Source organism: Pempheris klunzingeri, chromosome 23 (genome assembly GCF_042242105.1).
Source record: "Pempheris klunzingeri isolate RE-2024b chromosome 23, fPemKlu1.hap1, whole genome shotgun sequence".
NCBI classification, from domain to species: domain Eukaryota; kingdom Metazoa; phylum Chordata; class Actinopteri; order Acropomatiformes; family Pempheridae; genus Pempheris; species Pempheris klunzingeri.
Window position 1 is genome coordinate 14243847 of NC_092034.1, and position 13610 is coordinate 14257456.

Below are 13610 nucleotides of genomic sequence, written 5' to 3' on the forward strand. Positions count from 1 at the left end.
CATTGGCCAGAGTGTGAGAGCCAAGATGGCCGCCACGATGTTGAGGTCGGTTACCAAACTAGGACGTCCTTCAGCAAAATTAATATTAAATACTAATTTGCTGAGCCCTGGCTGTACTGTCCTGCCAAACAGGTAAGATAACATAAAGAAGAAACGTGACGCTTCGTGTGACCGTCGTGTTGGCAGCCGTGTTGCCCCGAGCTCCACATAAATATGCACACTGAGAGGCTAATGTTAGCATAATGCTAAATAAGCCGACTTGCTCTCTTCAAAATTGATGCATGCAGACTGCTATAATTTATTCTTTCTTCCTGCTTTATAAAGCACGCATATAGTCATTATAGCAGTGTAATCCCTAAAGCTGGCGACTAGCTCTCCTGCGTCTAGCCGCCACTGAAGCTGCAGCTGCTAGCTGTCTGGTTAGCTAACTTGTGTCTGTGTTTACCACACTGGTTCCATACACCTTTAATGCTCCGTTTAAGGTCAGATCGTTTCCCATATTACACATGAACTGATACTTTTCTTAGAGGCTGCTGTGCATTAAATCGCCAACGTTTAACCAGCCAAGGCGGGAGGGCGGACAGTGGCTGTCTGCAAACATTTTAGCTGTATTCAGAATTTTTAACGTGAAAAGTTGCATTGGCAAAGGAAGCTGGTTTTAAATAACTGTAGCAATCATTACACTCAGCTCAGAAATCTCTGAAATGGCTTTTGTTCCTTCATGTGCCGATTATGCAGCAGCAAAGTCAAAGGGACTTAGTTTGTTATTGACCCACTCTGATCTGGTAGAAAGACTTCAGTCACGTGAGTTGGTCATTTCTGCCAAGTTGTAACAATTAGCATTAATGAATCTATTTTATTATTCTAGCAGGACCCATATCTCTTGTCTGCGTGCTTCCCTCATCAGCCACATGTAATTTAGTTGTCAGGTTTGAAAGTGCTCCCAAAGGGCCTGCTAACACAACCAATCAATTGAATTCAATTGTTTTATTGTCATATGTACAGATCAAACAAGTTTCACTGCACAATGAAATTCTTGTTTTGCCCTTTCGTGAGTTTGTGCTGTGGGTGGGAGGGGTCCTCGATGATGCTGCAGGCTCTCCTGTGGAGGTAGATGTCCTGCAGAGAGGGTAACGGTCGACCGGCCCGTACAATCATCTCTGGCCGCTCTCACCGCTCTTTGCAGGCGTTTGCGGTCGTACCTCATGTAAAGAGTATTTTCATTGTTTTCCACAGGCAGAAACAATGGCAGCCAGATGTGGAGTGGACCGAACAGTTTTCCGGGGCAGTGATGTACCCCACTGCCATTACTGAAAAATGGGCCCCACCCCCATGGAATGGTACCATCCACACACAGTCACGTCCTCTTCTTCATTTCTGATGCTTTTTAAGCCAATATTTGTTTAAATAAAAAGCTAATGGTGCATTAACACTAAATTAGATTGCATTGTATGAAGGCAAAACAGTCGACAATTTGGCAAATAGGAGTAAGTGTATTTTGAAACGCATAGTGAATACACCATGTGAAAAAAGATGAATACCAATCCATGAAATGGTGTCACTGCCACCCTCGGGGGGGGGCATCCAGGGCACTGACCTTTTGGCTGTGGTATAATTGCTACCTTGGTATTTATGAAATACAACCCATCAGACTTTGTGAGGGACAGAGCGATAACGTCCTTGACTTATATCCACTGTTGTCTCTGGTGTTGTCAGCCCGCCAGTATGTATTAAGATGGCCTTCAGTGTCTGACTTATTATGTGATAAAACCTATACAAGGCACACTGGATTTAATATCTGGGTGTTTGCCAATACATTGAGCAGTGTCCTCTATGGGTTTATGGTTAAAGGTTTGACTGTAAGAAATGCATTAAGCCAACACATTGTTTCACGTCAGAAGTGTTTGTTGGGATCTGGCCTGCGGTGCCAGAGTGGGGCCCAGATGAGCGTTAAACACATTTGTTCACACTGCACTTGAAAGTGACCCATTTGTAAATGTCTTTTCCCCTGACATTTACCCAAACTTGATCATTTTTTTAATTGTTAACTGTGGAAAAGCTACAGTTCTTGCCTTTTTAGGTTTGTATTTGGATGAGAAAAACAGACCCTTTTGTACTCCTCCTGCAGACGCAAGTCCTCCTGCAGAGAAGGATGTGTCCAACCTGACCATCAACTTTGGTCCCCAGCATCCTGCAGCTCACGGGGTGCTGCGTCTAGTCCTGGAGCTCAGCGGAGAGTCCGTCAAGAAGTGTGACCCCCACATTGGTCTGCTTCACCGTGGCACAGAGAAGCTCATCGAGTACAAGACCTACCTGCAGGTACTGAACCACTTGGAATATGTAGTGGTTTGAATGGCTCAAACTGTGCCTATATGTTGTAGGGTGTGAAATCAGGAAGTGTAGAATCACTGGTCTGTGGTTTTTGAATTACAACACAACTTCCTGCAAAACACTTTTTTTTGTGTTCAACACAACAACATAGTGTTGAGGATGAATACCTCATGAGCTGGACTCACTGTGCCATAAAATATATGGTGTAAAATCAGGTGACCACCTCACCCTCTCTCTTGGGAATGACTAAATTCAACATTTAGCGTCAGCAGCCTTCATCAAAGATAATTTAAGACCGGCTTTGTCATGTCGTGTTATGTAATTCCTGAAAGTCTACCCAGTACACTTCAGTTCCTCTTCTGTCGCTACAGGCTCTGCCCTACTTTGACCGTCTGGACTACGTTTCCATGATGTGTAATGAGCAGGCCTATTCTCTGGCTGTGGAGAAGCTGCTCAACATCCGCGCTCCACCCCGTGCAGAGTGGATCAGAGGTACACACTAGAAATGATCAGGGAGTCCAAAGGCTTCCACTTAAAAAATGCCTCAAGTATATTTTAAGAGGTCTCATTTGTCCACCATTGATGAAAGGCTTCCCTATTATGTTTTTCTTCTTGATTTTACAGTATATAGAGCTGCCATCCTTTGGTTTCAGAATATTTAGACAAATAAATGGCACTTATTTTAAAGTGTTTGGAAGTTGTGACAGGAATGCATTAGAATTAGTGTTTATTGTTAGTTAATGGCTTCGGTTCCTTTGCATATTAGCTGAGTTATAGCTGCCAGTTACAGTTAATTGTCAGGGCTTCATTTACTGTGTTTCATTTGATGGGGATAATGCAAGGGCATGAAACTGATGTGATGCACAGAGAGTTTATAGCTATTGCTAATTTTCAGCTCTTGTCTCTGGCCGTCCCTATTTAATGGTAATGGTCTGTAGAAAATCAAAACGAAGCTAAAGATGCTTTTTTTCTCCCAAGAGTTGAGGTGGCATTTAATTCACATACTGTACAAAGCCTAAAGATGTTCATTTTACTACAAAGAAAACAAAGACGAAGTCTAAATCTTCACATTTCAGCAGCTTTAAATGGTCGCATTTGTTCTATGTTGTGTTTATAGTTCTGTACGGAGAGATGACTCGCATCCTGAACCACATCATGGCCATCACTACGCACGCACTTGACATCGGTGCCATGACGCCCTTCTTCTGGTTGTTTGAGGAGAGAGAGAAGGTCAGGGGTGCTACTGCATGATGCTTCGCTCAACCGTTGATGGTGCAAGCTAGTCCAGAATCGGCTTGGCCTGTATTGTTTTTTTAAAGCTTTATATGGGGAGGGTGCTGGTTTCACAGTTCCCCAGCCACAGTCTAAAAGGCAGGGTATAAGACGTATTTCTGAAGCATTTTCTGTTATCTTTGTTGAAATTCTCAGTAGAGACCTGCGGCAAACAATAACAAAAATAGTTTGTCAAAAAAAGAAAAACATCTGGTGTCATCCTGCATTCTTTCTGAATGAAATGATTGGTCGGCCGTGTTCTGATGTAGCTGTTCTCAGAGAGAGCTTTTTCCTGACACAGCTGCTTTGACACCCAGTCAGGTCAGAACAACTTCCAGAATCAGTTCACCCTCAGGTCAAAGGCCTCCTCAGATGCCCTGTAAAGTGAGAGAGCACCATGAAGTCCTTTCCTACTCTACACGGAGACACTTGAATTAATTATTCAATCCCAGATACAAGACACAGAGCACTAACCACTGAGTAGCTGATCTTTTTAATGTCGACTGTCAGAAGTCTTCTAACTGTGCGACCCTTGTTTCCTGTCAGATGTTTGAGTTCTACGAGCGAGTGTCCGGAGCCAGAATGCACGCTGCATACGTCAGACCTGGTGGTGTACACCAGGTGGGAGAATTCTTCTTTGTTCCTCTTCTCACGTCTGCTCAGACCTACCAAGCATGTGACCTGTACATCACTTGATCTGATGAACATGATCCATAAAAGCGCTAATGATCCTAAATGTGTTCCAGGATTTGCCCCTGGGCCTAATGGACGACATCTATGAGTGGTGCAAGAATTTCTCCATTAGAATCGACGAAGTAGAAGAGGTAAATGTCTACAGTGGTTTGAATATCCGCAAGCTTACCCTGATAAAAACACAATGGGGAAGTGGTGAAGATTTATCTGGATGCTGAAACCTGTTGGTTTTCCTCTGCACAGATGTTAACTAACAATCGTATCTGGAAGAATCGCACTGTGGACATCGGGGTGGTTTCTTCTGAGGATGCCCTCAACTATGGTTTCAGGTAACCCGCCAATCACAGTGAACTAACCCTTTTACTTTCCCCCAGAATTGCCTCTTATGAAATTTCAAGTGTTATTGTGCCACCACATTCATGGAGAGCCTTGAAGTGATAGAAATGGCAAAAATTAAGTTCCATGACAATTTGATTAAATTTAGAAGGGGGAAAAAACGTTTGATTTGCAGAAATGTGTATAAAGTGTGATATGCATTACCTCTCCCTCTGCTCCAGCGGAGTGATGCTGCGAGGCTCGGGCATCAAGTGGGACCTGAGAAAGTCTCAGCCTTACGACAAGTATGACGAAGTGGATTTTGACATCCCCATTGGAAGCAAAGGAGACTGTTATGACAGGTACAAGATTAGCAAATGGCTGTAGTTACTATTTAATGGTGCCTTCATTTCCACTTTTCTGTTTCATCTCAGGGGCCCGTTTCACCGACTTTGCAACACGCGAGCTGCGATTTGTGACATGATATCCTCTCTTCCCTCTCGCTTCAGTTTTCACACATTTAGCTTATCAAAGGAAACATACTTACAACTGGAAGAGGCAGAGTTGGCTGATTTTTGACTAGATAAAAAAAAAAAAGATCCACATTAAAGTAGTCTTACTACCACTGATTTAATGTGTATCAAACTTATTGTTTAGATATTAATCTCTCTTGTGAAAGATAAAGTATCTGAATTGCAGATGTATGTCATAGCTATTTTATAAAGGCTGTATTGAACCAACAGCAGCAGGTATACCACAAGATTTAGTTGTAAACATTCAGTCCAGACCTGTATAGGAGAAAGGCATTACATTAGTATGGAAATAAATCATAGTATATATGCAGACACAGCTGGTAGTGTGAGCTTAATGCTTTCAGTATCCGTACCTGTAGCTCACTGCTAGTGCGTGTGTGTGTGTTGGACAGGTATCTGTGCAGAGTGGAGGAGATGAGGCAGTCCCTGAGGATCATGCACCAGGCGCTCAATAAGATGCCAGAAGGAGAGATTAAGGTGGATGACGCCAAGGTTGCTCCACCCAAGAGGTCTGAGATGAAGGTGAGCTGAAGGGGAGAAGCTCCTGTCTCAGTGTGAGATGGTCTTGTAACGAGGGCTGTCGATAGATTAAGGAAATTAACTAATTCATCACACGAGTTGCTGTGAGTAATCACATCACTTAAGACTGAAGCTTTTAATAATAGATATCGTGCATAAAACCAATGAATTAATGTAGAATCAACATGAGTGGAGTATATTTCAGAAAATAAGCAAAATGCATCTGCGTTAATTGCATTCATTTTTTAAATGTTGAAGTTGTTCATTTTAACAGCACTAGTCATGACGCCTGAAGGCTATTAAATCTTGAAGCGCTGTGCTTTTTGCTGTCTGGAGTTTCCTGTGCGCTTTGTCACTTCCGCGTGTTAATCACATCTCAAGTGGCGTCACCAACCTGCCTTTGCACTGTACTCACAGAATGAGGCCAGTTCTCCTGTAAAATGCAGAAATGCAGTTTGGCTGCCCCCAAGGCTCGAGACCTCCCGTTCACCTTGGTGTTACAACTTCCCATTTCAGCTAACATGCACGTTTTTGTGTTCTCCGTGCACTAGATGTCCATGGAGTCTCTGATCCACCACTTCAAACTGTACACAGAGGGCTACCAGGTCCCCCCAGCGTGCACGTACACCGCTGTGGAAGCCCCCAAGGTGAGGCCACTGGAACTGTCTAATATTTGGAGAAGTTGTATAGTTGTTTGCTCTGACTAGCCCCATAAGTAAAACAAAGTGCAGAAGCACTAATCGAGTTGACCATTTTAACCTTCCAAACAAAAACTCTACTGCTACTGGAGATCCTTAGTATACATTATGTTTTTCAGTCTTAATTAACTGGGAAACCTTTACAGGCCTTGTGGGACTTGTTGTGATGTAATCTGCTTACTAGAGTGTATTTGTTTGTCTGTGTGTCGCTTGCAGGGAGAGTTTGGTGTTTATTTGGTATCAGACGGCTCCAGCAGGCCCTATCGCTGCAAGATCAAAGCTCCTGGATTCGCTCACTTGGTGCGTGCTTAAAACTTCACAAGGCACAGTGAAATATTAAACACACCGGGTATCAATTATTCAGCACGTTTAACGGCTTGTCCTTAAGGCTACTTTTACTTCATTAAGTACATTTTCTAACATACTAATAGAACCATTTTTAAAAGCGTACAGAAACCCCCCCACCGTCTCCCTCCTTCCTGCTCATCTTCTAGCTCGTGGCTACATGAACTGCTGTTTAATGTAGTCATTTGAATTTTGATCTCTGAGGCTAAAAATGTCTTTAAAGTTGCATAAACAAACTATTAGAGTAGTTAGTGGATTCCCTTCAGGCTATAATCAAATGAATTATGAATATTCACTTTAATCCCGAACAGTGGGAGCTGATCTGCGTTCATTCTGAACGTCAATAAATGTTTTCTTCTCTCTAGGCTGGTCTGGATAAAATGGCCCAAGGACACATGCTTGCTGATGTGGTGGCCATTATTGGTAAGAAAGGGATTGTTGGTCGAGAATCCAGCTTCAGAAGGGCTAAAATCTCCTCTCTGCCGTCAGTAGAAACGTATGCGACGTTGTGCTGAGCCCTCTCTTCTTTCTCTTTCAACAGGTACACAGGACATAGTGTTTGGAGAGGTCGACCGTTAATACGATGCTGCTCATGTGTCGGTTCCCTGAAGTGGAGGATTCACTCAGTCCTTCACACATCTGTTAGTCAGCTTCTCTTCCTGTTCACTATTCGCTGTAGTGAGGCTTTTGACAGATGACTCTGCTTATAATCAGTGATGTACAATGTCCAAATAAACCTAATATTTTATGACCGAACTGCAAACTTAGTGACTCGTGTTTTTCACCGTCACATTGGAACAGGGTGAATCATCAGGCTTTATTTTGTCAAAAGCTCCACTTCCTCGACTGGTGTGAAAATACCAGCAAAAATCAAGTATTAAACATGAGAGCAGAGACCGACACCTCGATTGTGTGTCCTTCCTCTGGTTTAGTGTTTGAAAAGGGAGTGGTCTGATGAGATCTGAGACAAATGGACTTCGAGCTCAGACCACAACTTCCCCTCTTGGCTGAGAGGTACGCAACATTCGAGTGTTCATCACAGCGGCGAGAGGGGAAAAAAACCCCACCGTAGGTCGTTTTGTTTGCTGTGTGCTGACAGCTGAAGGAGCCCAGCTGTCCGTGTTGAGCCTGTGTTACCATGGCCGTGTGCGGCAGGAGCCCGTTACTGCTGGCCATCCCTCTGTGGATGTGTCTTGGGAGAGCTGGTGAGTTGTGACATTAAGATATTTCACGGGGTTGTAAGTGTGGTTCACTGTCTGAAGACCTCACGGTAATCACTGTATGGTTCACGGTAAGAACAAGACACCTAATTCGGATGGAGTATTACTGAACAGAAGCAGGGCTGTTCAGTTATTTGGCAGATGGGTTTCTCTTTTCTTTTTCTGAGAGTGAAGTTTTCTCACTTACAGCCCTATTACACTCTGTATGCAGCGCAAGCGCACTCACCACAGTACAGTTCCTGTGAAAAGACGAGCTGACCCGTTCCTCGTTGTGGCAAAGGGCACTCATGCTGGTGTGCATGCCACTTTTTGAACAACAGTTCTCAGGAAACCAGTACTCAAGCACAGCCTGCTGCAGACAAATGCGTTTAGTTCAGTAGATCACTGTCAAAGTTAGTTTATGCTGTATTTATAAGGGCATATTAGCAGCATAAATTGAGACTTTTGGGACTAATACATAACTAACAGTTTTCAATAATCAAGCAAAATAAGTAACGAGCTGAAAGAAACCAAATGTATGTATTTCTGTGCACAGGTGAGTAAAGAAACGCACCCTGGCTTCTACTTAAGGTGGCACCTCATTTGTTTGTTGTCCTACTAATTTTTATCCTTTGTATTTATTCATTTAATTTGCCATTTATTGATTCATTCAGTAGTATACAGTATATATGCCATTTTCGTCGTGCTCTGTGAAACACTTCACGCTGAAAACAGCTGGAGCGCCATTGAAAAGGACAACAACCCTAATTTGTTGTTGCCACAAACAGTAGCAATTAATATTACCTTGTCTAATTTAGAGACTAAAACAGGTTTATTCAATGTGTCAGAGAAGTTACACCCGAGATATTTCAGTTTTAATTCCAAACCACAACCGACCCTGGCCTACTTCTAGTATGTGTGGTCTACAGCATGAGGCAAAGTCACAGCCAACCGGTGTGTACCATTTAAAAAGAGAAAATGATCTCATTTTTGAAAACATGTTTCCTCTATTCGCTTTGTGTGCTGGTTCGCTGGCCTTTGTTGGACACCTTCAAACACATTTCCTTCTCCTGTGAACTTCTTTGACGCGGCAGACTATTTTAATCATTGTAGCGTTGGCTTAAACAGTCTGTTGCAGGCGTGAAGAGAAACAAATGTGCCCTTACTGAGGGCGCTGAGAGCCACTTGCTGGCTAAAAAGCTTTCAAGGTAGCGCTACAATGTGCTTAATGGTGCATATTGGGCAATGTGTTGGGACACACACTGAGATATTAGTCACGCTTAAATATCAGACTATTTTAGGTGGCTCACACAGTGTTTCTATTTCCTTTGAAAGCCATGCTAGATGTGAATTGCGGAAACCAAAGGATGTTGATGTAGATAACACGCCACATCTCTCGGGCTCAAATTACAGAGTGACACGCAGGGCTGAACATTATCGTGACTGTTGACTGCTGATTGTCCATCCCCAACCCACAAGCCAAATATGGCCAGCAATGTCAAATGAGAGCAAATGGAAAGCAAATCCTCTCTTGTCGGTGTTATTCTGAAAAGGAGGATGTTATATGGAGTGAAGTCGTTTACGCATTTGAATTTGTGATGGAGGAGAAGGAAGGGACAGGACAGAAAATGACATCTGTTGACTGGGAGTTTCACCATAGGGAAGTTTTTGTAGTTCCTGTATCCAGTTCAAGAAAAGAAACTTTTGAGTCTTCTACATAAATTATATTTACAGTTTTAGTTCCCCAAACTGTAAATAATGTATGTGGTGTTGAATATGCGGCTCAGCTGACCGAGTCCCTTTTATATTCTAGTAAAATGTGATGCGTTTAAACATACACTGCATTATGTCAAGAGTTAATATTACAGTTTACTCAATGGTGTTCAAATTGTCTTCACTGATGAAGCAGAAAATTAAGTAACAAGTATAAAACTGTGCTACAGGAATCCTTTCCAGGGGTTAGTTACTGTGTAAGGAGTCAATTAAATGAAATGAAAATTAAATTAAATTAAGTGAAAATTAAATTAAATTAAGTGATGGATTAACAAGTTATCTTGATTCACTAAATGTACAAATAAATGTCTCCGTAAAAACTATTGGCACAAATGTTATAAAATAATCATTCAATGTGCCAAAAGGTCTGTTCAATTAAACTGCCTTTATTTTAAATGATTAAGTTATGTTAATTTTATTAGTTAATATTATTATTACAATAAAAGACTTTCAAATTTGACTTTTAATGTGTCTTCCTGTCATACAACTTACTTATCAAATTATAATTAACCAGTTGAAAAGATATATAAAATCTTTACATCAAAAATAATATATACCCTTGACATACAGCACAAGACATAAGCCCAGCGTATGAACTTGTCAAAAAATCAATATTACAATATTGCAGCTAATATTTTTCCTTTAATAACTGCTGACGAAGGGCCAGTGTATTCGAAAGATGCCATAAATTCAGATATTTTGTGTCACTGTGCTTCACTGCCTATTATTTCTACGACTGTGTCAGAGGATAGACACATAAAAGCCTTGTGTGATGGGAGCCACTGACGTGTGCACACAAGAGCACACAAACAACCCAGTTTATTAATTTAAAAGTACACATCTACGCATAGATAATACAATTCTGAAGCTCTTTTGCACCTCGTACACACAGTGATTAAATCTAAACCGATGCAAAACATCGAAACAATCGGCATTTCCTTCTCAGTCAGAAATGTGGGACGGCCAGACAAAAATTCTTATGTATGGGAGAATGGGGTTGCACAATGCGGAGGAGTGTCTTTGATGGTTAATAACTTGCTGTGAAAGGAGTAGTAGTAAGAATAACTATTTTATCTTCAGCGTTGTTAAATACTGGAATGACTATTAGATGTGTCGATGATGAGCAATTCACATCTGAGTAAAAAGTGTGACGACAAACCCTGTTGTCCCCTACACCTTTAGAGTAAGGATACGGTAGCCTTGGAGGGACAGTCACGATAGTGTGATGTCCATATGATGATTTTTTTCTAGTTCTAGTGTGGTAGCATAAACCTCAAAGATGACCAAAAAGGCATTTAAACAATGGCACAAGTATATTCAGTGACATTATAATGAATCCTCTCATGCACTATGTTACATCTGTAGCCCTGTGTGTTCTTATTTAAGGCCTGCTCTGCCATTTGCATGTAAAAAAGTAATTTCTTTGTGTGAGATAAAAAGGGAGATTTTTGGATTAAGTATGTAAATGTCACCCCTTAGTAATTCCATTCACTTTTATTTTATTAATTTTTAATTTTGCTAATATAATTGCGTCAAAGTTATTGTTTGAAGTAGCACACCCTGCACTTCCTTCCGTATATACACACTACACAGTACATACAGTTCCTGTATGTACTGTGTAGTGTGTATATACCCCTCGCTGTCTGCTGTAATGGCTGCTTGTTTCACAATCTGAAATGGTGACACCACAGTTGCTCAAATGACAGAAAAACAGCCCCACTGTCACCAACAGCGGCCCATTCTAAAGAGGAAGAACTCTGATGATGAATGATGAGGACATCTGTCCAGCGCCATGAGTCCTTTTCATGTAATTCCTTCAAATCTTTAGATTATAGTAAAAACGTTATCAACATTTTGATCTTGTTTGAACTTGTTTTTCCGTGTTTCTTCAGCTGCACTTGCAGAGCCACAGATCTGTTACGTCCTGGATGGTATCCTGTTTTTGTACGGACTCATCCTGACAGCTCTCTACTGTAGAATCAAGGTTTGCTTGCTACGTATTTGCCTTTGGAGTGACATACATGGGGAAGAACTGTTCATCATATCAAATGCATTATCACAAATTACATATAGCCTATGCAAGAACAGAGCAGAACATTAGAAATGGAAATAAACCCTTTATTTAGCATTGTCTGATGAAAGACAAGATGTCATTAAAAGTAATCATTATTATGCACATTTTTATGCCTGGGTGAAAAATAGGGTATCATCAGCAAAATAAAGCATTCAACACATTCAAAAAAGGAAAAATGTTTTTTAATTTTCTTTGACTTGTTGATCTTTGTATCTGCTGCATGCACTGCATACTTATAAAAGCAGTGTGTAATTTAACTTTTTACAATACAAAATGCTGCTTTTTTAAAAAATGTTTAACTGAATTGAAAAGGTGATAGATACACAATATAAAAATGACTATGAACTGATGGTTGGTCTTTGGGTTATCAGCTGTCAGTTAACAAGTTATTTAAATTGTCCTCTACAGATCTACAATGCTAAGGAAGTGGGGAAACCAAAGGCCAAGCAGGTAAGAATAAAAACATACACACTGCACATTTATACACGATTAAAATAGACACAAAGACTTGCCATGTAGTCTACAATGCACATAGATCGGTTAGCAGAGGACCGCAGCACAGTGAAGAGCTGACAGGCCTCGTCTGGCGGCAAAATGAATCTCACCAATCAGGTCAAACCTCGGTGGATGAAATTGGCACATGCCACTCTTCATGTTCACACACGCCTATCGTTGCTTGTCAGAAGCTCCGCACTGCCAGCTGTCTGTGGCAAGTTAAACTAAGATGATGGCTCTGCTCTTCAAAAGTGTTTTATTCCCCCGAGACCACCAAGGGGTGCCATCACAGACCAATGAAAAGTTCCAATACACCTTCTTTTTTTTCATCATGTTTTATTGATCGCCACCTGCCACTACACTGCCCTTTTGATTGCTAATTGAAATGACATGGATGAAATGAAACGTTGAAATGAAAAAGAAATCCTTTCAGCAGCTTTGATAACAGCTTTCCTGTCCATTCATTCATGATCCTGGTGTGCATGTTCCTGCACCTGAAACTCCTTTGCTGACCATGCAGAGATTGTGTTTTTCATTTCACTACCAGAGCACATAACCTGCTGTTTCACCGCTCTGCCTTATGATAGTCTATTATTTCCTATTAGCAGTTGCAAACAGCCTAACCCACTGTGACACACTCAAACACACACAATCTAAAGTGTACAGCTCTGGTGTGCTGCTCTCCGGCTTGCATTACTTTCTATGTAGCGCGTTCTTTGCCTTCCTCAGCAGGGTTCACACACACAGTCTAATGACAGTCTTTTTTATCAGCTTTTATGTCACAATTTGTGTTTTCTTGCAGTTTTACTGTATCTAAAATTGTTCTTTTCTACCCCTGACAGACTACTGAGGAGGGCATCTATATGGTGGGTTTTAATGCTGTGAATGATGATGAAAGATGAAGGACGCCTGATTGCTTAAATGTTAAACTTGTACTGTGCGCTGAATTTCTCTTTTTCCTCTCTGCTTTCCTCCCAGGGTTTGACTCCTCACGCCACGGACACATATGAAACTATTGGCATTAAGAAGTGACACGATGAGTGGAAGTCCAACACCGAAGTTTTACCCTTTTTGTTTTTTTTGTATATAAAATACTGCATATCTTACCCTGCTTGAATTTTGAGAGAATGTGAGATTGTGTGCTCTAGTGTTATCAAAGGGGCAACAGACACTTCTCAAAAATACTTATTATGATATACTGCTCTGTTACACAGATTTAAATGTTATGCAAATATATTTTGATAACTGTATTGCTTCAGAGACATTTTTACTGTAGTGCTTATGAATAAAAAGGTAAACAGATGTTATATTTCTTGTGTGTAACTGGCGCAGACCTCCCGTTACAGACAGTCCGACTAACTTC

The 13610-nt window shown here is 41.2% G+C and overlaps 2 protein-coding genes across 2 annotated transcripts; both read left to right on the top strand.

Moving 5' to 3' along the window:
- ndufs2 (NADH:ubiquinone oxidoreductase core subunit S2) lies at window positions 1–7462 on the top strand. Its single transcript, XM_070854533.1, has 14 exons — window positions 1–132; window positions 1237–1340; window positions 2129–2319; window positions 2703–2823; window positions 3449–3561; window positions 4150–4224; window positions 4350–4427; window positions 4540–4625; window positions 4854–4973; window positions 5537–5666; window positions 6215–6310; window positions 6578–6661; window positions 7072–7129; window positions 7248–7462. Exons 1-14 carry the CDS (start codon window positions 26–28, stop codon window positions 7283–7285), a joined length of 1401 nt encoding a protein of 466 aa, XP_070710634.1. The 5' UTR covers window positions 1–25; the 3' UTR covers window positions 7286–7462.
- A 252-nt stretch (window positions 7463–7714) lies between these two features.
- fcer1g (Fc epsilon receptor IgFc epsilon receptor Ig) lies at window positions 7715–13554 on the top strand. Its single transcript, XM_070854745.1, has 5 exons — window positions 7715–7911; window positions 11571–11662; window positions 12161–12202; window positions 13090–13113; window positions 13226–13554. The coding sequence occupies exons 1-5, from the start codon at window positions 7845–7847 to the stop codon at window positions 13277–13279; spliced, it is 279 nt and encodes a 92-aa protein (XP_070710846.1). The 5' UTR covers window positions 7715–7844; the 3' UTR covers window positions 13280–13554.
- The last annotated feature ends 56 nt before the right edge of the window (window positions 13555–13610 follow it).